This window comes from Oncorhynchus tshawytscha, linkage group LG11 (genome assembly GCF_018296145.1).
Source record: "Oncorhynchus tshawytscha isolate Ot180627B linkage group LG11, Otsh_v2.0, whole genome shotgun sequence".
Taxonomy (NCBI): Eukaryota; Metazoa; Chordata; class Actinopteri; order Salmoniformes; family Salmonidae; genus Oncorhynchus; species Oncorhynchus tshawytscha.
In genome coordinates, this window is record NC_056439.1 from 9,728,502 (window position 1) to 9,756,267 (window position 27,766).

The 27,766-nt window shown below is 43.2% G+C and overlaps 1 protein-coding gene across 2 annotated transcripts; it reads left to right on the forward strand.

Annotated features, from left to right (window-relative positions):
* Positions 1-215: 215 nt before the first annotated feature.
* On the forward strand, positions 216-21,921 carry LOC112234433 (ribosomal protein S6 kinase beta-2). Of its 2 annotated transcripts, none has more exons than XM_024402556.1 (16): positions 216-431; positions 1,319-1,373; positions 1,673-1,710; positions 1,841-1,955; positions 2,114-2,182; positions 2,346-2,493; positions 2,653-2,710; positions 2,917-3,017; positions 4,552-4,642; positions 6,015-6,105; positions 6,212-6,319; positions 15,280-15,342; positions 15,605-15,682; positions 18,671-18,778; positions 19,040-19,152; positions 19,657-21,921. In XM_024402556.1, exons 2-16 carry the CDS (start codon positions 1,320-1,322, stop codon positions 19,838-19,840), a joined length of 1,419 nt encoding a protein of 472 aa, XP_024258324.1. In that variant the 5' UTR covers positions 216-431; position 1,319; the 3' UTR covers positions 19,841-21,921. The 2 variants fall into 2 exon arrangements, with proteins under 2 accessions (XP_024258324.1, XP_024258325.1); XM_024402557.2 differs by having other exon boundaries at positions 261-289.
* Positions 21,922-27,766: the final 5,845 nt, after the last annotated feature.

A 27,766-nucleotide genomic window follows, 5' to 3' on the forward strand; every position in this document is an offset into this window, starting at 1 on the left:
GAATTGCCTTTCTGACCCATGTCTGCACTTGTCAAAATGCCCATGTCCACTTTTATAAAAACTTTTTTTCACGTACGTCACTTGCTCTATTTGTGATTGTATATTGTTTGTTCTGTTCTGTTTATAATAAAATAAAATAAAGCAGTGCCATGAATTGATCTACCGCTATAAAATAAAATAGCAGCCAATCGAAAGTATTTTACTGATGACGTAGCTAAAAAAAGGTCAACGTTCAATCACACACGCCAAGAGAAACAAACAACAGAACATCAACAAAGACCAGATAGAGGTGACAGAAAATCGAAATTCTTATTTACGACTACAGTTTAGGTCCAACGATACTTGTGGGAGCGACACAGCAAGACAAGTGGAATCAGCCACTTATAAGCTCACTGACTCAGTGGTCACGACGAATGCAGCTGAGAGTGAAGGTATGAGGCGAGGTGAAATGCTTGGGTAGCTAACGAACGGTAACTTACCACCTACGAGTCGTCGTAATCAGCTAACTAGCTAGCTAACGTTAGTTGTCAAACCAGCTCTCAAACCGATGTGTTCACGACCCGTTATATAATATTACATTGATACAGTCAGTTCAGTCATTTTAACTAGCATAAGTGACACAACAAACTTGATTTTCTCTTTTCTTTCAACATTCCCAGAATCCGAGCTTAGTTTCACACGAGCTGGCTAGCTTTCGGACTCTGGTTCTCTCGAATCCGGCCGATATAACTCAACTCTTGAGATTTAAGATGGAGGTGTGTGGCCGTGGGCAGACTGGAGCCCAGACATCACATAAAATGAAGTTTTTTGTTTGTTTTTTAAAATCACCAACTACTGCTTTCAGTAGGACTATTCTGTACCAGGGTAGTAGCTTGTAGCTAGTTTTTGATAACGTCGTTTGTATGTTACGTCGGAGCTCCAGTCCCCGCATACTAGTCACCGCTCAACTCTACCGTAAATCCTTGAGTTTATTCGGCTATCTCCAACCATGCCTGTTGGACGACGCTCGACAGCATTAGCTAGCGTATATTGCCTTCCCTGCCAGCGGGCCCAGTAAGAAATGTTCCCTTTTACGTAAACTTCACCCATGAGTCCGATTAGCCTGCCTAGACCCCATCTAGGTTAACGTTAGATTTACGCCCGCTTCTTGTCCAGCTTTGACAGTGTAACTTAGCTGCTTAGTGTTTGCACCTGTCAGGCATAGCTAACTAGATAGTAACAACAATAAATGCGTGTTTTCACATTGCTAGCTCTCGGGGCCGTTGTGTTTTTAATCACATCACGCATAGCTAAGCTATAACTGTAATTTCTTCCGCAGGATGGCAGGTGTTTTCGATATTGACTTGGAGTCGGACGACCTTAGCGATGCAGAGGTGGGGGATTTGAGGACACTTTTTGTTGTTGTTGTTAAATTAGGAAAACCTAACTAACTTGTTATTAGAGTGTCAGATCAAGGCTGTGTTCAATGTAGTGACGAAAAAGCCCAGACAATTGCAGCTAGTAATAAACAGAGCATATAAACTATGAAGAATGTTCCCCAAAATAAAAGATGCATGCAGGATCTGTGATATTACATAATGCCATGTTCAGTCTATCAGCAGTGGCCCTTCTTCACCTGTCTACAGTGAATTAACTTTGACATCCTCTCTTCTATCCTCCTTGTGTTCTGTAGGATGACATTTGTGACTTCACCGTAGCAGAGACAGACCCGTAAGTGGAACACTTACTTAGTCACTTGTCCATCATTTCATGCTTGAGCCTATATCTTTTACTGAATCATATAACCTCACACTCACTCATTCCCTTTCTTCCTAACTCTCTCTCTCATCCCCTCTCTTAGTGTTCAAACAGAAGAGATAGAGCTGACCAGTGCCATTGTCAACAGAGACAGTGAGAGGATCGGACCAGACAGCTTTGAGCTGCTAAGTGTGCTGGGCAAGGGGGGCTATGGCAAGGTGTGTGTGTGTGTGTGTGTGTGTGCACGTCAGTCAATCAATCAGTGCGTTTCTAAGAATTTCAGTTTCACAATCTACTTGGATATACACCAAGCTCTTGATCAGAAACTCAATCCATTTGTCATCGACCTATTTAACAATTGTATTTCTACTTGCAGGTTTTCCAGGTACGGAAAGTGCAGGGTACACAGACGGGGAAGATATTCGCCATGAAGGTTTTAAAGAAGGTCCGTGCGATTCCTCTTAATCGTTCTTCTCAGTCGAAAGTATGTTCTAAACTTTGCCACGGTGCCAGGGCAAAATGTAGTATATCTAAATGCACAACTTCCTCCACCTCCTTCCACCCATCCCTCTTTTCACTCATCCCTCTCTCCTTTTTCTCCCTGCCAGGCAAAGATAGTGTGTAATGCCAAGGACACGGCCCACACGCGTGCGGAGCGGGAGATTCTAGAGACGGTGCGGCACCCCTTCATCGTTGACCTGCTGTATGCCTTCCAGACCGGGGGTAAACTCTACCTCATCCTGGAGTGTCTCAGTGGTGAGAGAGGGATGGGGGGAGGGAGGGGGACCTGTTGTACGCTTTCGACCTCCTGGAGGGAGAGGATCTGGGTAGGACAACCATGTCTTATCTCTGAATCCTGGCACTTCAACTTCGACACTTATCTCCCTAATCTTGTTGTTTTTGTTTCTTTATCAGGTGGAGAACTGTTCATGCAGCTGGAGAAAGAAGGAATCTTCATGGAGGACACTGCCTGGTAAGAGAGAGAGTGACAGAGAGATGCTCAGCTTCAGGTTATCATTGGGAAAGGATACAAGTGTGAGGCTGAGGCCATAAACAGCAGTTTAATTTCCATGTGAACATTTTGTAGAAGAGGAGGAGAAAATAAGAACTTGACCGTATGTCTTGTGCATGTGTATGAGGAGGAGTGTTAATACATGTTTTTCCTTCTTTGGCAAATAGTTTTTATCTGGGTGAGATTGTGCTTGCTTTGGGACACCTCCACTCAAACGGAATCATCTACCGAGACCTGAAACCAGAGAATATCATGCTGAACCACCAAGGTGTGTCTGTCTGTTACATAAACTCGGCAAAAAAAGAAACGTCCTCACTGTCGACTGCATTTATTTTCAGCAAACTTAACATGTGTAAATATTTGTATGAACTTAACAAGATTCAACAACTGAGACATGCACTGAACAAGACATGTGACTAACAGAAATGCAATAATGTGTCCCTGAACAACGGGGGGTCAAAATCAGTATATGGTGTTGCCACCAGCACTGCAGTACTTAATGCAGCATCTCCTCCTCATTGACTGCACCAGATTTGCCTGTTTTTGCTGTGAGATGTTACCCCCCTCTTCCACCAAGGCACCTGCAAGTTCCTGGACATTTCTGGGGGGAATGGCCCTAGCCCTCACCCTCCGATCCAACAGGTCCCAGATGTGCTCAATGGGATTGAGATCCGGGCTCTTCGCTGGCCATGGCAGAACACTGACGTTCCCGTCTTGCAGGAAATCACACACAGAACGAGCAGTATGGCTGGTGGCATTGTCATGATGAGCCTGCAGGAAGGGTACCACATGAGGGAGGAGGGTGTCTTCCCTGTAATGCACAGCGTTGCAATTTCCTGCAATGACAACAAGCTCAGTCCGATGATGCTGTGATACACCGTCCCAGACCATGACGGACCCTCCACCTCCAAATTAATCATTCCTTCGACGATAAACGTGAATCCAACCATCACCCCATGTGAGACAGAACCGCAACTCGTCAGTGAAGAGCACTTTTTGCCATTCCTGTCTGGTCCAGCGATGGTGGGTTTGTGGGCACATTGTTGCCGGTGATGTCTAGCGAGGACCTGCCTTACAACAGGCTTATAAGCCCTTAGTCCAGCCTCTCTCAGCCTATTGTGGACAGTCTGAGCACCGATGGAGGGATTATGCGTTCCTGGTGTAACTCGGGCAGTTGTTGTTGCCATCTTGTACCTGTCCTGCAGGTGTACTGTTCGGATGTACCGATCCTGTGCAGGTGTTGTTACACATGGTCTGCCACTGCGAGGATGATCAGGTGTCAGTCCTATCTACCTGTAGGGCTGTCTTAGGCGTCTCACAGTACGGACATTGCAATTTATTGCCCTGGCCACATACCTCCTTGCAGCATGCTTAAGGCATGTTCACGCAGATGAGTAGGGACCCGGGCATCTTTCTTTTGGTGTTTTTCAGTCACAGTAGAAAAGCCTCTTGAGTGTCCTAAGTTTTCATAACTGTGACCTTAATTGCCTACTGTCTGTAAGCTGTTAAGTGTCTTAACGACCGTTCCACAGGTGCATGTTCATTAATTGTTTATGATTCATTGAACAAGCATGAGAAAAGGTGTTTAAACCCTCTACAATGAAGATCTGTGAAGTTATTTGGATGTTTATGAATTATCTTTGGAAAGACAGGGTCCTGAAACAGGGACATTTTCTTTTTGAGTTTAGAAATCAATGTCCCTGAGATGAAAATATGATTTAAAAATGTAAAAAATAGATCATTGATCTGCTATGGATTGGCTTTTGATTACAATTGACAGATATTGTGTCTCTGTCTCCCAGGACACATCAAGCTGACTGACTTTGGCCTGTGTAAGGAGTCCATTCACGACGGCGCTGTCACACACACCTTCTGTGGGACCATAGAGTACATGTGAGTGTAGTGCCACACTGATGTGAGATAAGGATGCTGTCTCTGAGTCAGCTGTCGCTCTGAGACTGCACTTTCTTTGAATGACAGTAGGGGTCGCTGTAGTAATCCTAGTTCAGATAGGTCTGTGTTCACCAGACTAGTTATAGTACAATTCTCCCCCTCCTCCCTGAAGTTAAGTGTGCATTTAAAAACATTACATTTGTCCATGGGCTGCATGGTCTTCCACCATATTCCGTACACTAACTAAACTGGGCTCCCGAGCTACGCAGCGGTCTAAGGCACTGCATCTCAGTGCAGGAGGTATCACTACAGTCTCTGGTTCAAAATCCAGGCTGTATCACATCCAGCCGCGATTGTGCGCTGCCCTATGGGACTCCCAATCGGCCCAGCGTCGTCCGGGTTTGGCCCGAGGTAGGCCGTCATTGTAAATAAGAATTTGTTCTTAATAACCTAGTTAATTATAGGTTAAATAAATAAATACATGTTGTTTTTCAAACTTTTTATGCGAGTAAGGTCATACCGTATCAAAAAAAATATCACGACAACTATGATGGTACAATTTTATAAATGCTGACAGATAATTTGTTCCATCGACATGGGATCATTTTGTGTCGGTAAAATTAATCATATGAGACATGGCAGTGGAAATGCTTTAAAGTGCAAATATCAATATTATAACCATCATATTGAAGTAAACTTGGGAGTCATAAGATGATATGGCGTGTGTGGTCCTCCCACTACGTCTTGGAAAACATGCAGTTTATTTGGCTGCAGATGAAATGACATGATCTTCACAGGGTGGTGAAAGTTCACATTGATATTGATGCTCCTAACCAATAAATAAAGAGTCTGATTCTGGTGACATGATGATCGATGCTTGACTGCCGTTTGACAAAATATAAATATTTGTCGCTCTATCTGTAATATAGTTTCATCATGTAGACTAGCCTACCCACGCAGCCTACCTGCGCTGTAGGCCTACTGTATCTGAGTTCACGTGCCAAGACCAGAGTAGGCACGTTTGCTATTTAACGCAACAGTTTTTGTGACAAAACTCTAGAGTTGAAAATGCTATGGGAAACACATTGAACTTTTAGATTTTGATTTCGTACATGAGAACTAAGTCATCCACACTGATTTTTATTCCGTTTGGTGGAAACACCACTGGTGGGAAAATGTGCTTATTTTATTTATTCTGATTTTTAGAATGTTCGCATAAAAATCTGTCTCATATTGGATTTTCTTTCAATCCATGAAGGGGAGTGAAAAGTTCACACTTAAAAGGTTGATCATTGAATCACAGCCAATACTGGGATTCTTCTACTAAAGTGTCTCTTCCCTGCGCTCTCTATCCCCTCACTCTCTTTCTCAGGGCTCCAGAGATTCTGACGCGTACAGGACACAACCGGGCGGTGGACTGGTGGAGTCTTGGAGCCCTGATGTATGACATGATGACGGGCTCGGTGAGAGACGGGGGGGGGGTGTAAAGAGGGATGGGGTGTACCATTTGAAAGACTTTTGACTCAAACATCTGTGGTCTTCTTGCCTGTCCCTGTCACTCCCCCATAGCCTCCGTTCACTGCTGAGAACAGGAAAAAGACCATTGATAAGATCTTGAAGTGTAAAGTCAACCTACCGCCCTACCTCACACTGGATGCCCGAGATATGATCAAAAAGGTAAAGGCGCCCGCCCGTCCCCATCTCTCGTTATGTTTAAGAACATTTATCATCCTAAGAATAGAGGTCAAGACTCAATCTCTCTATTATTCTGTCTTTCTTTCTCTCTCTCCTCTCTAACCCACTGTACTACTCTCTCTCTACATTTCCTTCATCTCTTTTTCTCCCTCTAATTTCAATTTAAGGGATTTATTGGCATGGGAAACATGTTTACATTGCCAAAGCATGTGAAATGGATAATAAACAATTACACTTACAAAGTTCCAAAGAAATTTACATTTCAAATGTCATATGTGCAAATGGTTAAAGTACAGAAGAGAAAATAAATAAAACATAAATATGGGCTGTATTTACAATGGTGTTTGTTTTTCACTGGTTGACCTTTTCTTGTGGCAACAGGTCACAAATCTTGCTGCTGTCATGGCACACTGGTATTTCACCCAATAGATATGGGAGTTTATCAAAATTGGGTTTGTTTTCAAATTCTTTTTGGGTCTAATCTGAGGGAAATATCTCTCTAATATGATCATACATTTGGCAGGTTAGGGAGTGCAGCTCAGTTTCCACCTCATTTTGTGGTCAGTGTGCACATAGCCTGTCTTCGCTTGGAGAGACGGGTTTGCCTACGGCAGTCTTTCTCAATAGCAAGGCTATGCTCACTGAGTCTGTACATAATCAAAGTTTTCCTTAAGTTTGTCAGTCACAGTGGTCAGGGCCAGATAGTATTCTAGTTTGCTCTGTTTTTTTGTTGTTAATTACTTGACACATTGGAAAGAATCATCTTTTTGGGTTTTCTCATGATTTGGATGGGTCTAATTGTGTTGCTGTCCTGGGGGTCTGTTTGTGAACAGAGCAACAACAGTGCTTGCTTAGGGGACTCTTCTCCAGGTTCTTCTCTCTGTAGGTGATGGCTTAGTTATGAAAGGTTTGGGAATCGCTTCCTTTTAGGTGGTTGTAGAATTGAACGGCTCTTTTCCGGACTTTGATCATTAACGGGTATCGGCCTAATTCTGACTCTGCATTATTTGATGTTTTTACATCGTAAAACGGAGGCATGTTTTGCAGAGTTCTTCATGCAGTGTCTCAATTTGGCGTTTGTCCCATTTTGTGAATTCTTGGTTGGTGTGCGGACCCCAGACCTCACAACTATAAAGGGCAATGGGTTCTATAACTGATTCAAGTATTTTTACCCAGATCCTATTTGGTATGTCGATTTTTGATGGCTTAGAAGGCCCTTCTTGCCTTGTCGCTCAGATTGTTCACAGCTTTGTGGAAGTTACCTGTGGCGCTGATGTTTAGGCAGAGGTGTTTGTGTGTGTAGTTTTTTGTGTGCTCTGGGGCAACGATGTCTAGATGGTATTTGTGGTCCTGGCAACTTTTTTGGAACAACATTATTTTTGTCTTACTGAGATTAACTGTCAGGGCCCAGGTCTGACAGAATCTGTGCAGAAGATCTAGTTGCTGCTGTAGGCCCTCCTTGGTTGGGGACAGATGCACCAGATAATCAGTTGACATTTGACTTATTAGGGCGGGTGGGGTGGGTGAGGCCGGGTGCTGCAGACTGTTCTAGTGCCCTCGCCAATTTGTTGATATATATGTTGAAAATGGGTAGAGGTCGACCGATTAATCGGAATGGCCGATTAATCGGGGCTGATTTCAAGCTTTCATAACAATCGGTTATCTGCATTTTTGGACACCGATCATGGCCGATTACATTGCACTCCACGAGGAGACTGCGTGGCAGGCTGACTACCTGTTACATCAGTGCAGCAAGGAGCCATGGTAAGCTGCTAGCTAGCATTTAACGTATCTTATAAAAAAACAATCAATCTTAACATAACTACACATGGTTGATGATATTACTAGTTTATCTAGCTTGTCCTGCGTTGCATATAATCGATGCGGTGCCTGTTAATTTATCAATGAATCATAGCCTACTTCGCCAAATTGTTATTTAACAAGCACATTTGCAAAAAAGCACTGTCGTTGCACCAATGTGTACCTAACCATAAACATCATCGCCTTTCTTAAAATCAATACACAAGTATATATTTTTAAACCTGCATATTTAATTAATATTGCCTGCTTAACATGAATTTCTTTTAACTAGGGAAATTGTGTCAATTCTCTTGCGTTCTGTGCAACAGAGTCAGGGTATATGCAGCAGTTTGGGCCGCCTGGCTCGTTGCGAACTGTGTGAAGACCAACTTCGCCAAACGGGGGATGACTTATCAAAAGCGCATTTGTGAGAAAAAACAACACAATCGTTGCACGAATGTACCTAACCATAAACATCAATGCCTTTCTTAAGATCAATACACAGAAGTATATTTTTTAAACCTGCATATTTAGTTAAAATAAATCCAGGTTAGCAGGCAATATTAAACTAGGGAAACACTTCTCTTGCGATCATGGCACGCAGAGTCAGGGTATATGCAACAGTTTGGGCCGCCTGGCTTGTTGCAAACTAATTTGCCAGAATGTTACGTAATTATGACATAACATTGAAGGTTGTGCAATGTAACAGGAATATTTAGACTTATGGATGCCACCCGTTAGATAAAATACGGAACGGTTCCATATTTCACTGAAATAATAAACGTTTTGTTTTCGCAATGATAGTTTCCGGATTTGACCGTATTAATGACCTAAGGCTCGTATTTGTGTGTTTTTATGTTATAATTAAGTATATTATTTGATAAAGCAATCTGACTGAGCGGTGGTAGGCAGCAGCAGACTCGTAAGCATTGATTCAATCAGCACTTTCGTGCGTTTGCCAGCAACTCTTCGCTGTGCTTCAAGCATTGAGCTGTTTATGACTTCAAGCCTATCAACTCCTGAGATTAGGCTGGTGTAACCAATGTGAAATGGCTAGCTAGTTAGCGGGGTGCACGCTACCCAAGCATCGTTACCCACACTTCAATCGGTGATGTCACTCGCTCTGAGACCTTGAAGTAGTTGTTCCACTTGCTTCGAGCCCAGGTATGGGGCGAGGAGAGGGACGGAAGCTATACCGTTACACTGGCAATACTAAAGTGCCTATAAGAAAATCCAATAGTCAAAGGTATATGAAATACAAATGGTATAGAGAGAGTCCTATAATTACTATATTAACTACAACCTAAAACGTCTTACCTGGGAATATTGAAGACTCATGTTAAAAGGATCCACCAGCTTTCATATGTTCTGAGCAAGGAACTTAAATGTTAGCTTTTTTACATGGCACATATTGCACTTTTACTTATCCAACGCTTTGTTTTTGCATTATTTAAACCAAATTGAACAAGTTTCATTATTTGAGGCAAAATTGATTTTTATTGGTTTATTATATTAAGTTTAAATAAGTCTTCATTCAGTATTGTTGTAATTGTCATTATTACAAATAAATAAAGACATTTTTTTTCAAAAATCGGCCGATTAATCGGTCTCTGCTTTTTTTTTGGTACTCCAATATCGGCGTTGAAAAATCATAATCGGTCGACCTCTAGAAGAGGGTGGGGCTTAAGTTGCATCCCTGTCTCACCCTAGGCACTGTGGAAAGAATTTAATGTTTTGCCAATTTTAACTGCACACTTGTTTGTGTACATGGATTTTATAATGTTGTATGTTTTTCCCCCAACACCACTTTCCATCAATTTTGTATAGCAGACCCTCATGCCAAATTGAGTCAAAAGCTTTTTTGAAATCAACTAAGCCAATTAGCCAGATGCTGCTGGAAGTGGTGTTGGAGGGCCAATAGGAGGCACTCTTTCCTCTTGTCTAAAAAAAATATCCTACTGCCCTGTGTAGGGTGCCATCTTTCGGATGGGACGTTAAACAGGTGTCCTGACTCTGAGGTCATTAAAGATCCCATGGCACTTAATCGTAAGAGTAGGGGCGTTAACCCCGGTGTCCTGGCTAAATTCCCAATTTGGCCTTCACACCATCACAGTCACCTAATCATCCCCAGTTTACAATTAACTCATTCATCCCCCTCCTCTCCCCTGTAACTATTCCCCAGGCTGTTGCTGTAAATGAGAATGTGTTCTCAGTCAACTTACCTGGTAAAATAACAATAATAACACCTGGTAGATGGGACTACCAGCTCTCTGTAACCTAGAGGGCAACCAGTGGGTCCATCTCCTCTATACCGTGTTTCTTGTAGGATGACGATGTCTATATTTCTGATTTATTCGTTCCAGGTTCCTGTTCTTTTAGGCAAAGGCCAATGACCTCAGGCCTTGGATATTCCAGGATGAGAGAGTGAAGGCTTTGTGTTCCATAAAGTATCCAATGTTGTTAGTCGTGGGGTCTGGCCTCAGACCATGAAGTGTGATTATCTGGTACATGCGATTGGCTTGGTCTAGTGTAAGAATGGTGGGTTGTGCCTGTTTGCCTGCTCACGGTGTCTCTGTCTCTCTCTCTTTACCTCTCTGTCTCTCTCTCAATTCATTTTGCTTTATTGGCATGATGTAACAATGTACATATTGCCAAAGCTTACTTTGGATATTTACAATATGAAACTAATAAGAATCAAAATGGTCAACAGGACAACAGTAACAAGAATAATCAAAGGTCAAAATAACCATACATTGAACAATAAGCATTTAGTAGAGTGCAGGTTGATTGGTCTGTCAGACACTCTCCCTCAACTTATGGCAGGCAGCAATGTAGTGCGTTGCCAACCCATAGCTCTCTGCGTCCTCCCCCAACAGGACGGGTAGCCTACTCTCATCAGAGAGGTAGGTCTTTGAAACCTTGAATAAGGGTTTCAAATTTGTGGAAATGACACTCTCTAGTTGTTTTATATTTTTTGACACTTTGTCAGGAAATGCAGCTCTGTCTTGGGTTCTGCTGTTGTGCAGTGGTTGCACAGCCTTTCCTCTACCCGGAGCCAGGTTTTCCTGTGTCTACCCTTCTCAATGGCAAGGCTGTGCTCACTGAGACTGTACTTTGTGAATGTTTTAAGGTTTTGATCAGTAACTATGGTCAAATAGTTAGCCACGGTGTACTGTCGATTTAGGGCCAGATAGCACTGCATTTTGCTTGTGCTTGTGTTTCCCAATAAGCAATGTAGTTTAGTTTTGACTGTTGTTGTTGTTATTATTATTATTATTATTATTATTATTCTGATTGAATGGATGTTCTGGTCTTGATGCTTAGTGTGTTAGAACAGGTTTGTGAACTCCGGACCAGCTGGATGAGGGGACTATTTTCTTTGCTCAGCTCTGCAGGGCTTGGTAATGATATGAGAGGGGGTCACTGTATTTTAGATGTTTCCAAAACTTAATTGCTCTGAGTTTTTATTATTGGTGGATATTGGCCTAATTCTGCCCTGCGTGCATTGTTTGTACTTTCTATCAGGTCCACATGATTTTTTTTAAATTTGAGGGCTTGAAGTTTCTTGTAGAGCTCCTGATCAGTAATTGGGGAGTCCGATGGATTTTGATTGTCCTTTTTATAGCTTTTTCTAATCCATTCAACCTCTCAAATATTGAGCAATCTTTCCAGAAGTTGTTTGTGTTTATGGACTCCTCAATTAGTGTCAGCTGCTTGCTGTTGTACTGTGCTTTTGTTGGTTCTGAGTGTACGTTTATAGAGTTTTAAAATCTCACAGTAATGAAGGTGTAATTCACCATTATTTTGGTCTCTGCTTTTGGCTGGATAGTGTTCTAAGTTTATTTCCTTATTTTACAATCTGCATCAAACCAGTTGTTATTCGTGATCTTTAAACAAACAAAAAAAGATTGTCAATTTCAGTTGTGCTTCTTTTGACATTTGCCTGAATATATAGTTGATGTTTTTTACTGCTAGATTGATGCCTTTTTTTTACTGTGAGTGAATGTGGGATCCAGAAACGTATCTAAGAGTGTTTTGGATATTTTGGTTCCAGGTTGCTTTCTGGTATTCTTCTGCGCTGTTTTGGGCCCATCTGTATGAATTTCTGATGTTGTATAGCTTACTGGGCTGTGAATGTGTGCTTGTTTCCATGTCTATTCTTTTGAGGAACAGAGTGATTTGGCTGTGATCAGACAGATGTGTTAGTGGCTTGACAGTGAATGAGCTGAGAGAGAAAGGGTCAATGTCTGTGGCCAAGAGGTGAGCAATAGGTGCTCTGGACGGTTCTGACTTAGATATGTGGACAACTATGAATACCTAGGTGTCTGGCTAGACTGTAAACTCTCCTTCCAGACTCATTAAGCATCTCCAATCCAAAATTAAATCTAGAATCAGCTTCCTATTTCGCAACAAAGACTCCCTCACTCGTGCTGCCAAACATACCCTCGTAAAACTGACTATCCTGCCGATCCTCGACTTCATTTACAAAATAGCCTCCAACGCTCTACTCAGCAAACTGGATGCAGTCTATCACAGTGCCATCAATTTTGTCACCAAAGCCCCATATACTACCCACCATTGCGACCTGTATGCTCTCGTTGGCTGGTCCTCGCTACATATTCGTCGCCAAACCCACTGGCTCCAGGTTATATAGAAGTCTTTGCTAGGTAAAGCTCTGCCTTATCTCAGCTCACTGGTCACCATAGCAACACCTACCCACCCGCGCTCCAGCAGGTATATCTCACTGGTTATCCCCAAAGCCAACACCACTTTGGCCGCCTTTCCTTCCAGTTCTCTGCTGCCAATGACTGGAACGAACTACAAAAATCACTGAAGTTGGAGACTTATATCTCCCTCACTAACTTCAAGCATCGGATGTCAGAGCAGTTTACCGATCACTGCAGCTGTACACAGCCCATCTGTAAATAGCCCATCCAACCAACTATCTACCTCATCCCTTATATATATATATATATATATGATTTTTTTTATTAAAACCTGCTCTTTTGCACCCCAGTATCTCTACTTGCACATCCTCATCTGCCCATCTATCACTCCAGTGTTAATTGCTAAATTGTAATTACTTCACCAGTATGGCCTATTTATTGCCTTACCTCCTTACTTCATTTGCACACACTGTATACAGATTTTTCTATTGTGTTATTGACTGTAGGTTTGTTTGTGTAACTGTTGTTTTTGTTGCACTGCTTTGCTTTATCTTGTCCGGGTCGCAGTTGTAAATGAGAACTTGTTCTCAACTGGCCTACCTGGTTTAATAAATGTGAAATAAAATAAATGTTAAAAAAAAGGTGAATCTCCTCAGTCCCCCGTAACCTACCTACCTTCTCTGATTTTGATTTCTGCTGGAAATTCAAAAAGGGGGGGGTGTATCTGTCTCTGGTGGTGGTGTTGCTATGGTTGCCACCAGTAAACAGTTGGAGCTAGGTGGTACGCTAGCTGACAAATGTGCAAATTTGAATTTAGCACGATTAAGATTGAGAGAGTGAGTTAAAAGACCAATGTGTTGACCAATGTCTTCCTGTGTTGATCTTCAGTTGTACAATCTCTCTCTTTACCTGTCTACCGCACGCTCTCTTTACTGCTCTTTATCGCGCTCTCGCTTTACTGCGCTCTACCTTTACTGCGCTCTACCTCTCCCTCTTTGCTCTTTACCGCACTCTCTCTACCTCTTGCTTTCTTTACCTTGCTCTCTCTCTTTACCCCTCGCTCGCTCTCTTTACCCCTCGCTCGCTCTCTTTACCCCTCGCTCGCTCTCTACCCCTCGCTCGCTCTTTACCCCTCGCTCGCTCTCTTTACCCCTCGCTCGCTCTCTTTACCCCTCGCTCGCTCTCTTTACCCCTCGCTCGCTCTCTTTACCCCTCGCTCGCTCTCTTTACCCCTCGCTCGCTCTCTTTACCCCTCGCTCGCTCTCTACCCCTCGCTCGCTCTCTACCCCTCGCTCGCTCTCTACCCCTCGCTCGCGCTCTCTTTACCCCTCGCTCGCTCTCTTTACCCCTCGCTCGCTCTGTCTTTACCCCTCGCTCGCCTCTTTACCCCTCGCTCGCTCTCTTTACCCCTCGCTCGCTCTTTACCCCTCGCTCGCGCTCTTTGCCCCTCGCTCGCTCTCTTTGCCCCTCGCTCGCTCTCTCTTTGCCCCTCGCTCGCTCTCTCTTTGCCCCTCGCTCGCTCTCTCTTTGCCCCTCGCTCGCTCTCTCTTTGCCCCTCGCTCGCTCTCTTTACCCCTCGCTCGCTCTCTTTACCCCTCGCTCGCTCTCTTTACCCCTCGCTCGCTCTCTTTACCCCTCGCTCGCTCTCTACCCCTCGCTCGCTCTCTACCCCTCGCTCGCTCTCTACCCCTCGCTCGCTCTCTACCCCTCGCTCGCTCTCTCTTTACCCCTCGCTCGCGCTCTCTTTACCCCTCGCTCGCGCTCTCTTTACCCCTCGCTCGCGCTCTTTGCCCCTCGCTCGCTCTCTCTTTGCCCCTCGCTCGCTCTCTCTTTGCCCCTCGCTCGCTCTCTCTTTGCCCCTCGCTCGCTCTCTCTTTACCCCTCGCTCGCTCTCTACCCCTCGCTCGCTCTCTACCCCTCGCTCGCTCTCTACCCCTCGCTCGCTCTCTGCCCCTCGCTCGCTCTCTTTGCCCCTCGCTCGCTCTCTTTACCCTCGCTCGCTCTTTGCCCCGCTCGCGCTCTTTGCCCCTCGCTCGCTCTCTCTTTGCCCCTCGCTCGCTCTCTCTTTGCCCCTCGCTCGCTCTCTCTTTGCCCCTCGCTCGCTCTCTCTTTTGCCCCTCGCTCGCTCTCTCTTTGCCCCTCGCTCGCTCTTTTTGCCCCTCGCTCGCTCTCTCTTTGCCCCTCGCTGCTCTCTCTTTGCCCCTCGCTCGCTCTCTCTTTGCCCCTCGCTCGCTCTCTTTGCCCCTCGCTCGCTCTCTCTTTGCCCCTCGCTCTCTCTTTGCCCCTCGCTCGCGCTCTCTTTGCCCCTCGCTCGCGCTCTCTTTGCCCCTCGCTCGCTCTCTTTGCCCCTCGCTCGCGCTCTCTTTGCCCCTCGCTCGCTCTCTCTTTGCCCCTCGCTCGCTCTCTCTTTGCCCCTCGCTCGCTCTCGCTTTGCCCCTCGCTCGCACTCGCTTTACCTCGCTCTCCTTTCTGTAGCTGCTGAAGAAGAGTCCTTCTCAGAGGCTAGGCTCCAGTGTGGCAGACTGTAAAGACATACAGGTGATACACACACACATCTCCCGTTCACTCCAACTCCCTATGTTTTCTATTGACATCATAAAGCTGTATAATAGGCTTGTGTTTAATTCAGGAAGTAAACAGAAATGTCTACCTCCTTTGAATGAAATTGCCTCCAACCCTGCTTTGTTATGATCAGTGCTTATACGGATGCTAATTTAACAAAATCCAATAGCGCATGAGCCTAGACCTGCACTGTACAGGGATGGATTCTAAGTGCAGCGTTTTTCTGCTGGTTTCACAGAAGCATCCCTTCTTCAGACACATCAACTGGGACGATCTGCTGAATAAGAGGTGTGAGCCGCCCTACAAGCCATGCCTGGTATGACCACTATTCTACTGTCACTGTCTCAATAGCTAAAATGTCCAATCTAAGCTGGGTCTTTTAAATAATTGAGGAGGTGCCTTTAAGGTTGAAACTGTGTCGTACCACTCAATGAGCACGGTTTCTCCATCCTGCTATCTGAGCATGGATACATGCACACAATAATATGATTATTGTGGATAGTCAGATTAATATAAGTTTGTTTAAAAACGTTTAAATGCTTTGCAACAACAACTATTTCCCTAATAATCCTGGCTAACTGATGGGACAAATGCAGAAAATGGCCTATCAAAATAAACATTCTACAGAAGTCTATTAGATTCTGAGTTCAGACATATAAAGTTTATGAAAACTATAAGATGCAAAGTATTCAGACCACTTTACTTTTTCCACATTTTGTTACATTACAGCCTTATTCTATAATTGATACGTTTTTTTTCTCCTCATCTACACACAATACCCCATAATGACAAGGCAAAAAAAAGATAATTTTTACAATTTAAAAAAATGAAATATTACATTTACATAAGTATTCAGACCCTTTACTCAGTACTTTGTTGAAGCACCGAACACAGTGATTACAGCCTCAAGTCTTTTCAGGTATGACGTTATAAGCTTGGGACACCTGTATTCGGGGAGTTTCTCCCATTCTTCTCTGCAGATCCTCTCAAGCTCTGTCAGGTTGGATGGAGTGCGTCGCTGCACAGCTATTTTTAGGTCTCTCCAGAGATGTTAGATCAGGTTCAAGTCCGGGCTCTGGCTGGGCCACTCAAAAACATTCAGAGACTTGTCCAGAAGCTACTCCTGCAATGCCTTGGCTGTGTGCTCAATGTCGTTGTCCTGTTGGAAGGTGAACCTTCGCCCCAGTCTGAGGTCTTGAGCGCTCTGGTGGAGGTTTATCAATGATTTCTCTGTACTTTACGCTGTTCATCTTTCCCTCGATCCTGACTGATCAAATCACATTTTATTTGGCACATACGTGTTTAGCAGATGTTTTTGCGGGTGTAGCGAAATGTTCATGTTTCTAGCTCCAACAGTACAGTAATATCTAACAGTACACACAATCTGAAGTAAAGGAATGGAATTAAGAATATATAAATATGAGTACAGTACTGGGCTATTTAGCTAAAGAATCTCCATGTTGTGCGGGCAGGGCACGCGGGAGACGGGGGTTCAATTCCCCGATGGGGAGGAAGGAGTAGGCTGTCCTTGTAAATAAAAATGTGTTCTTAACTGACTTGCCTAGTCAAATAAAGGTTGCACGAAGAGCATACCATTTCTACACCCTAATTGTAGTCTATCCAACACCCAAATGGAGATTAAGTGAAAATAAAAATCTCATTGATTAATCAAGACCAGTCCCCATGCTTGTCTCAGAGCAGCGCGAAACGGTGCTAAAATAGTTGTAGGCTATTGCTTCTAACTTCAATATGCTCTTTATATAAATAAGACCAACACCACGTAACAGCACATTACTCAACACTAGTGAGACTCATGTCGTCTACGGTAGGCCTACAGTATACTGAAAAATATGACGCGACTCTCCACCAATAATTACATATAGAGGATTGGAGGATATTTCCCATAGTAATTTATGGATCCTTAACTAAATAAACACCGGCATTTTGAAATGGTATTTTATATATTTTTATTTTTTATTAATGAAAGCATAAAGATGCCATTATTATTTTCCTGGCACCACACTCCCAGGAACCTCACCTCCTCCCTGTAGGCTGTCTCCCACTCCCTGCTGCTGAAAAACATCCCCACAGCATGATGCTGCTGCCACCATCATGCTTTACAATAGGGATGGCTCCAGATTTCCTCCAGGTTTGGCATTCAGGCCAAAGGGTTTCATCAGACCAGAGAATCTTGTTTCCCATGTCCTTTCCCCCCTTTTGGCGAACTCCAAGCTGGCTGTCGAGGAGAGGCTTCCGTCTGGCCACTCAACCATAAAGAACTGAATGGTGGAGTGCTGCAGAGATGGCTGTCCTTCTGGAAGGTTCTTTCATCTCCGCATAGGAACTCAGGAGTTCTGTCAGAGTCACCATCGGGTTCTTGGTCACCTCCCTGACCAAGGCCCTTCTCACCCGATTGCTCAGTTTGGCCGAGCGGCCAGCTCTGGGAAGAGTCAAACTTTTTCCATTTAAGTATGATAGAGGCCACCCTGTTCTTGGGGACCGTCAATGCTAGAGAAATGTTTTGGTACCCTTCCCCAGGTCTGTGCCTCAACACGATCCTGTCTCGGAGCTCTATGACAATTCCTTCGATCTCATGGCTTGATTTTTCTCTGACGCGCACTGTCAATTGTGGAACCTTATATATAGACAGGTATGTGCCTTTCCAAATCATGTCCAATCAATTGAATTTACCACATCTCAAGGATGATCAATGGAAACAGGAGGCACCTGAGCTAAATTTCGAGTTTCATAGCAACGGGTCTGAGTACTTATTTAAAAATCTCTGTTTTTCATTTTTAATACATTTGCAAAAGTTTCTAAAAACCTGATTCAGCTTTATCATTATGGGGTATTGTATGTAGATTGAGGATTAAAACATTTTTTTTTTTTAAATAAAGTATTAAAATGTGGAAAAAGTCAATGGGTGAATACTTTCCGAATGCACTGTGGATTGTTTTTCCGAACTCACTTCTCTCGCGCATTAGACAGAGGCTTGCCCTGCTGGCACATGCACAGATCAAATACACCGCTGGAACACCAATTAAGCTGTTTACATGTCCTAATAACTTGAACGATGGCTCAGAAAACCAGGTTTTATTCGGCGTATACTTACCTTGGTTTTGACCTTACGCTGATTGAAGTTAAGCAGAGTAAAGTGTTTACATGAGTATTGCCATACTACGTAATCGGTTCAATGTCAAATTATTCGTGTGCATGTAAACGTAACTTTCTCCCACCATTTCTCTCTCTCCATTCAACCCGTTCCCCCCTCTTTCTCCTCTCTCTCTCGCTTCACCCCCTGTAGCAGTCAGACGAGGACGTGAGTCAGTTTGACACGAGGTTCACCAAGCAGACTCCGGTGGACAGTCCTGACGACTCCACAATCAGCCACCAGCACGAACACGCCTTCGCTGTGAGACGATTACATTTTAGTCATTTAGCAGATGCTCTTATTCATAGCGATTTAGAGTCAGTGAGTGCGTACATTTTCCGTACTGGTCACACATGGGATTTGAACCCAGAACCCTGGCAAGTATTATTGAACACGACCCTGTTCTCATCTGGAACAAAACACCTCTTATTCAGGTATTTCCCAAACAGAATAGAGTAGTGTAAGTGTTGCTAGAATTGCTTGTCATCCTACATAATTAATTAATGGATGTTGTCTGTCCAGGGTTTTACCTACGTGGCTCCCTCTGTGTTGGAGAGTCTGAAGGAGGGCTTCTCCTTTGAGCCACGGACACGTCCCATACGCAGACACAACAGCAGCCCACGCACCCCCATCAGGTGACACACACACACACATGCATGGGCTTACACTCACTTACAGTAGGGAGAACAAGTATTTGATACACTGCACATTTTGCAGGTTTTCCAACTTACAAAGCATGTAGAGGTCTGTAATTTTTATCACAAGTACACTTCAACTGTGAGAGACGGAATCTAAAACAAAAATCCAGAAAATCACATTGTATGATTTTTAAGTAATTCATTTGCATATTATTGCATGACATAAATATTTGATCACCTACCAACCAGTAAGAATTCCGGCTCTCACAGACCTGTTAGTTTTTCTTGAAATGAAACGTTTAATCTGAAATCCAAAATGCTGGAGTACAGAGGCAAATTAAAAGGTTTAGCTTCTCTGTCCAAATACTTAGGGGAGTGCATATACATACACACATTTGTACATGCACGCTGTACACACACACACCATGATTGATATGCATTTCCCTTATCTAATGTCTCTTCCCATTTCTTTCTATTATTGTTCATATTGTCGCTCCTCAGTCCTCTCAAGTTCTCTCTCCCCGGGTCATTCGCCAAGTCCACAGGAGGAGGAGAGAGCGAGTCGGACCTTCTCTCCCAGACCTCGTTCCGTCTCCCGCCAACAACCCCGCCCACCGACAACGGCGCCACACAGCCAATCAGCACACCAGGCCGGAACAAGAAGCAGAAGTGTAACCGGAGATGAACTGGAGTAAGCAGAGTCGGGAGGAGTCCGAACTTTTGGCCGCGTTCCAGGCCGACTACTTTGCAGACGTGCCGCGCGCATCCGCCAATGGCTGATTGCCACGTCAGACAGTTGGGCGCATGTTGCTATACCATACGATGTGGGTAGTTGATATGTTTAACACCTATCCAGGCATTGTGACGTCTGGCAGACGACTGCTAGTCCGTCTGGAACGCGGCCGCTCTCAGGGGGCCTTGTATTTCTCACAGGCTGGGTCTCAAACCCCCATACTGCACACTCGCTCCCTTCCCCCTATACCCTCATTGACTCATTCCTTTAAGGTCTGAATAGGGGGTGAGCTTAGTTGAAGAGCTACAGGGTGTGCAGCTTTTTTGTTCCAGTCAAGCACTAACACCTGATTCAGCTCCTGGTCTTGATGATTAGTTTAGTAGTATCAGGTGTGTTGGTGCTAGGCTGGTGCCCACCTCCACCTACCAGGGTTGTGACTAGAGGGAGTACAGCTACAACCGTACGTGACTGTCGCATTTTAGCTAATCCTAACCCTTTTCTTAACCTTAATTCCTAACCTGCCACGTTAATGATCCTAACCTGCTGCATAAATGTCACTTTCAGTCGTAGCTGTACTCCCTCTAGTCAGAATCACCTACCAGGGGTGGGGTCAATATCTGTTTACTTCCTGAATTGACTTAAAATGGAATTGACCCCAACCTTTCCTATGCTACCAGCCACTGCTTTTCCATGGCCAGTTGCCACAGAGCCACAAAGGGAAGTCAACAAGGGTTTAGGGAACAGGTTGGGTTATCAGTTTGGGATCCAGCCACTTCACTTGACATTTTTCTCAACTTGCCACATAAGCAAAGAGAACACCAACTACTGCCAAAGCATTTGACATTGCCATTATCAAGATGTTAAAAGGTCGATTTTGGGCAAAAAGAACAGCTTTAAACTGTATAACTGATCAATGTGCCATCATACCAGGTTATTTAATTTATTTGTAAAAAAAAAATTGATGAATAAGATATGACTATAGATGTGCCATTTCTTACTGATCTACAGTTTCCGGCCAAAATCAAGTCATGTGAAATGATGTCCACATGTACTGGAAGAGTTACATGCTCGCGTAGCTAATGAACTAGCAATGTTGTTTGCGGCACGCCTGACCACAATAACACAATGAACCACCAAAGGCACGGCCCATTCCTGTTTGAAAATTGAGGAATAGGCAGAGTTGGACCGTATTTCACGCCCAAAGTCGACCTTTAAAAGGTTGATTTTTAGACTAGTGATCATTGTCATAATGCAGGAATGAAAGTATTGAATGACGCACATTTCTAAAAACACTATAAAATACTCTGCTTAAGATAATCTTTTAAAATACTAAAAAGATGAGTATTTTTGATTATGAAAGTGACCGCATTTATACATAAGCTCGTATTACAGCTGTAAAGCAATCCGACTCATTTGAGTCCTATGTGTCTGAAGCGAAGTTGAATTAGCCTTTTATTTTTTAACAAGCACTCATATCATGTAGAACCATAGATCTACAGAGTTCTAGCAAACTATTGTACATGTGGGCAGACCTGGGTTCAAATAGTATTTGTTTTCTTCCTTGAGCTAAAGTTTCACTTGATTTGAGCTTGTCTGGCACACTGGGACCAATGGAATAGTCCAAACGCCATCCATCTGGCTTTCCAGTCAATCAAATGACCAAAGAAAATTGATACCGTTTGATTTTGAACCCAGGTCTGGTGCCAACATGGCACCCATTCACATTCTTCCAACTGAAACAGTTTGCCGAACTCTGTTTATCCGTGGCTCTTTCATCAACCATCCTGTCATACTGTTGTGAGAACTAGCTTTGGAAGACAAGACCTCTATCATTGAAAGTCATATTTGGGTCTGGGGGAGGGAAATAATATTTACACATTTCATTAAAAAAAATAGTATTATTTAATGGACTGATGACATGTTCTGGATCTAAGTGGAATGTTTATCAGTTTTTTGTATTTCCTGCAGCTAATGTGGTTGTGAGGAAAATAGGTTTGCAGAATCCTGAAGAATAAAGACATTGAATGTCTGAACTCTGTGGTATGAATGTGCTATTAATTGTGATTTAATGCAATGTCTGTCTGTCACAGGAATTGAACAACAGCCTCCATAGTCCAGATGTAATGTAGAATATATTTCCCTAACTGTGTGCAATTGACCTGTGGGTCAGTCCTAATAATTAGTTCATTTCAACACAATGATAAACAATCGCTGAAAAGTTCTTTCACACAACTGTTGCGGCCAAACACTGAGTATACCAAACGTTAGGAACACCTTCCAAATATTGAGTTGCACCCTTTTGCCCTCAGAACAGCATCAATTCGTCTAGGCATGGACTCTACAAGGTGTTGAAAGCGTTCCACAAGAATGCTGGCCCATGTCGACTCCAATGCTTTCCGCAATTGTCAGCTTGGCTGAATGTCCTTTCGGTGGTGGACCATTTTTGATACACATGGGGAAAAAACAGCAGCATTGCAGTTCTTGGCACAAACCATTCACCTTCTGAATGAAACACAAAGTATCAATTGTCTCGAGGCTTAAAAATCCTTCTTTAACCGGTCTCCTCCCCTTCATCTACACTAATTGAAGTGGATTTAACAAGTGACATCAATATGGGATCATAGCTTTCACCTGGTCAGTCTCATGGAATGCACAGGTGTTCTTAATGTTTTGTATACTCAGTGTATTTTGGCGCCTTTGCACTTCCATGGAGCAGAATGTAATGTTCTCTTTACTAAACTGATTGAATGGATATTTTAAACCAGTCGGCACCTGCAACTTACCACAGGTGAGAAATGACAAACAAGAATCACTTACCTTCACCCAAATTAATTTAAATTTAGAATAGTTTAGTCCAGGACATGTTTTACTTTGAAGTGCAAATCTCTTTTAGGTGCAGTTGTAAATCAAACAAATACACAGTTGAAAAGTTTTTCAATTTCAACTTATTTTAAAAGAATTGGTGAATTGTGCAAAAGGTGCCAATATTTGACCTCATCTAATCTAGTAGGGGATCTGTCAGTTAATTAAAACACAAATGGAACATGGATTACCAAAAACCTACAGTGGGGCAAAAAAGTATTTAGTCAGCCACCAATTGTACAAGTTATCCCACTTAAAAAGATGAGGCCTGTAATTTTCATCATAGGTACACTTCAACTATGACAGACAAAATGAGGGGGGAAAAAATCCAGAAAATCACATTGTAGGATTTTTAATGAATTTATTTGCAAATTATGGTGGAAAATATCACCAGTTTAACCCCTTCCTCCCTCTTTCCTTAGAGTGCTGTGAGGTCACAAGTTTCTCCCTCACTTTTCTCCTCTGGGGATTTCCCCTGTTCCCTCTTCTTCACCACCCTCCTTCCATCAGTCCTCTCCTTTCATGTTATCTTGGCCTCCTCATCCTCTAGGTTCTTGGCTATCGTTGAGGTCAAATACCTTCTAAACTGGAGTAGTCGTCTGAGGAATCTCCATCATCCTCCTCCCTCTGTCCCCCTCTCACTCCAACAGCAGCCTCTCCACTCTTCCCATCGTCCCCCACCACCACTCTCTTTCCAGGCCAGAGGCGGAACCCCAGCACTTCCTCCAGGCTTCTAACCCCAGCCCTCATGCGCTCTGACCCCAATAACAGTCGGAGCTGACCTGACCTGAGTGGCAAGTGTTCCACTTGTAGAAGAACAGTATGATAATCAGTAGGAGAAGAATGAGGACCACAATGGAACCCATATTTAACTGAACAGATGTGGGTTTAGTACGGGATGGAGAAGTTGAGGTGGTGTGGGAGGGTCTTGGGAAGAGATAGGGATTGTCTGTGTAGGGGTGGGAGTGATGTGTTCTTTTCAGTCTGCTGGGTTTAGCTACCTGATGTTGCAGATGTCTATCTGTGGATGTACCATTCGGAGAGTCTGTTGTCATGACGACAGTATGATGACCATGCATTCCTCTGTCATGCTTCTCGTGCGGATTGTTCAGTGGAGTTCCTGGTTTCATTCAAATGTCCATCTCTCACGCTCGTCTTTTCAGTTTGTGTGTCACTGTAGGAAGTTCCATCAGAGGCAGGCATGGCTTCATGGACAAAGATCAGGACGACCAGACAGAGCGTGCTCAGAGCCAGGGTGATATTGGCCTTCATTGTGACCGAGAGAAATGGCAGATTAGGTGATGTCAGCCTAACATGGTAGGTGATAGGAATAAATTTAACACATGCCTAAATTACTCATGTGGAGAATGAGAACAAGAAACGGAACACTAAAATAGGTTAGAACTTATTTGCTACTTTAAGTGTACAATAAAAGGGACTTAGTTAAAATATTATGTTCTGATTTATTTCATGCATCAGAAAACACAGGTGTGCTAAGCACACACACACACGCACGCACCGACACACACACGAAATGGCGGTGTGCCTCAGAAGCTGCTGTGACTCACCTGTAAACAATTGTTGGAAAAATTACTTGTGTCATACAAAGTAAATGTCCTAACCTACTTGCCACAACTATAATTTGTTAACAAGAAATTTGTGGAGTGGTTGAAAAACGAGTTTTAATAACTTTAATAACTAATAACTAACCTAAGTATGTAAACTGCAACAATTGTTTACAGACAGATTATTTAATTTATAATTCACTGTATTACAATTCCAGTGGGTCAGAAGTTTACATACACTAAGTTGACTGTGCATTGAACACTTTCACTATATACTTTTAATGTAATCTCAACTGCAAGATACTGTAATTGTAATATAATTTGCTTGTGCTATTGGATGAAGCACAGTGATAACACACTTATTTATAAAACTACAAAAAATATATTTTTAACTTTGTTGTGCTTTTAAATGGTTGAAACCACAGCGATAACATATTTTAATGACAACTTTATTTTAAAAAATCACATTGTTTTTCAATTTGAATTTGGTTGTGCTTTTAGCTCAGGGGTGGGGAACCTTTTTGCCATCAAGGGCCATTTGGATATTTATAAATTCATTCAGGGGCCATATTATTAAAATTAGCTATTTTCTGCATTATTCATGTTTTAATGTGACTTTAATCACTGGCATTGGTTTTATAGTTTAAATATGACTTATGTTTCTTGTGTCCTTGAGTATTTAGAAATGTGCTAGTCTTATTTAAATAAATATTAGTATTGTAAATAATGTTGTTATATTATGATTACTTGTTCAAACTCACCTCTAATGGGATTGCTGAAACTGCTTATTTTTTGACGAGGCGTTTGTCAGCTTGCAGTGAAGATGACGCTACCAGTAGCTGGTTTTCCAGGTTTGTGTCAGTCAGTCTTGAGCAGAATCGAGTCTTTACAAGAGTCAGTCTGGAAAAGAACTGCTCACAGCAGGTGGTTGTCCCGAAAACAGATGCAAACGTAAGTGCATGTCTCCTCAGAACATGAACATGCTCAGCGATAACGTACATTTTGTAGAACTCAAGAAGAGGGAGGTGGTTGTACCTGGCTTTGAGCTCGTCATTGCTTTGCAGCTCAATGACTTCGTGTTGTAGGCCGTCCCACACATCCGCTGGTTCGACGTTAAACGGAACTTGACGTTCAAGTCCGACAGATACTTGGTTATGTCCACCATGAAGGCCAAATCAGACATCCACTTGTCATCACTCAGTTCCGCGACAGGTTTCCCCTTCATCGCCATGAATTGTTTTACTTCATCCTTCAGACCGTAAAACCGCGCGAGCGTGTTTTCACGGCTCAATCATCTCACCTCACAGTGGTAAACCAGATCACCATACTCCGATTCAAGATCTCTCAATAGCTCCTTCAGTTGGCGGTTGTTCAGCCCTTTGCTTCTGATAAAATTGATGGTCGACACTAGTTGCCATTACATTGTTCGGCTTCAGGGACTGTGCACAGAATTTCTTGATGTGTGATGCAGTTGCATACAATTAAATCACTTGGATCAAGCCTGAGACAACTCATTTACCTTTTCACTAATGCAGGTAACCCCTTTTTCGAGCCAACAATGGCTGGCTCTCCATCTGTAGTAAGGTCACTTAATTTTTCAAACCGTAGCTCAGATTTGCTCATATCCGAGACAAGTCTCTCAAACAAGTCCTCACCTCTGGCGGTGCCATGCGTGGCTTCCAAAGACAGCAATTCAGTGATAATTCCACGCATAAAAATTGGGCGGTATTTGTTACGTCAGTCGTTTCATGCGAAAGAGAAAAACTCGACATCTCTTGCGGAGTCCTTCAAATGTTTTTTTTTCGATATCTTGCGCCATGTCAGTTATCCACTCTGTGGCGATTCTTCGAGACAAACTGGCACTTTGGAACATTTTTACTTAGTCTGGTGTTAGCAACTTTTGTACAAATGCTCCTTCCAAATAAGGCTTCAGTTTCTTTACGATAAGCTCGCTCGCCACAAAACTTGCTTGCATAACATTTTCCCTATCAAAACGAGGTTTCGTAAAGGCGGCTTGTTGGGCACCCAAACCCCGCTGAAGAGCAATGACTTTATCCACACAAAGTTGTCCTTGCAACTCATTCAGTTTAGCATTTTTCGAGCTGTAATGACGATCCAAATTTGCCTTTTTCCTTTCTGCAAGTGCATCCCCACAAACTAGGCGTACAGGTTTGCCTTTCACTTCGACCACAAAACATTCATTTGTACATTTGTCTTGGAAAACGCGACACTCCGCATCTACATTTCTTTTATTTACTGTAGCCATTTTCCTGATGTACAGGTGCTCGACGATGACGAGCTGTCTGGTAGCGCCAAGGCTTAATATTTTTGAGAAAAAACGACGTCTAGAGGTTTTATATATATTTTTTTTTTAATACAATGTATTTATGAATTGGCTCGGAGGCCTGATCAAACCGTCTCGTAGGCCGGACATCCCCCATGGTTGAAAGCAATAGCGGCTGGCTACAGGGGGAGCCGCCTTCCTTATATATATTTTAACTGCTAATAAAAAAGGTGGCAGAAGATTGAGCAACACGGGCCAACCCCCACTTTCCTGTTGGTCAATTCCAAACGAACTATGGGGTCTATGCAACCCTTAGCCCCACCCACACGCACTTTGACACTGTCAGCTCGAAAACTAGCTACAATAAAAAATGGAAAAGCAGAGTAAAAAACTTAAGGGTGGGGCTGAAAAGTTAAGGCAAAAGAGTCAAAAGTCTTCACTCAAATGCAAGTAAATATAAAAAACGAAGCAACTTATTCTGTAGTGGTAGTACTAGGTACCGCCGACGCTAACATCGAAGTGCTAGACCGACAAGAGGAAGATGCCACATCCCGGTTCGCGGGTAAAAGAGTAACGTCAACGTTAGACGGAAAGGATAGCGAAGCCAAAGACAGTTCAGCCGAAGCGGTAGATATGTGCCTAAATGTGTTACAAATACAACATGTTGTATCAGAATGTATGAGTGAAATGTAAATACTATTGGTCAGCTACTGATGTGTAAATGTACCAGAAAGAAATAATTGAGGTAAAGCCGTAACTACAGTAACTGGGAGTTCAAACCGGCTCTCGGAAAAACTCAAATTTGACGCCTAGCAAAGCTCTGAATGCCTATATTTCGCCATCCTGTGGAGATTTTGTGGTTAATGGCAATCACTTGAGTATCAGTGCATATTTTGTGCAGGAGAATATGGCTACAGGGATTTGCAAGCTATGATCCTCATCGCCACGGTTCCTACCACTTCGCCTCTTACTAGACAATGCACTGAAGCTCATGCCAACAGTCTGGTGTGAACGGCGAGTAAAGCCACACAAAAAAAAATGTGTCGTCGTCATTCATTGACTTGATATGAAATAGTGGGGCTGCTGCTGTGTTTTTGTAGTTTTTCAAAATTGGGCCTTTATTAAGTAATTTATATATTATATTATTAATATCCAGGTTGATGATAG

What these genes read in the sequence shown, in the direction of transcription:
- LOC112234433 (XM_024402556.1), top strand. Translation starts at nt 1,320, where the DNA reads ATGGCAGGTGTTTTCGATATTGACTTGGAGTCGGACGACCTTAGCGAT. An exon ending in ACCGTAGCAGAGACAGACCC is followed by an intron (nt 1,711 to 1,840) that starts GTAAGTGGAACA and finishes CCCCTCTCTTAG; the next exon opens with TGTTCAAACAGAAGAGATAG. An exon ending in GCAAGGGGGGCTATGGCAAG is followed by an intron (nt 1,956 to 2,113) that starts GTGTGTGTGTGT and finishes TTCTACTTGCAG; the next exon opens with GTTTTCCAGGTACGGAAAGT.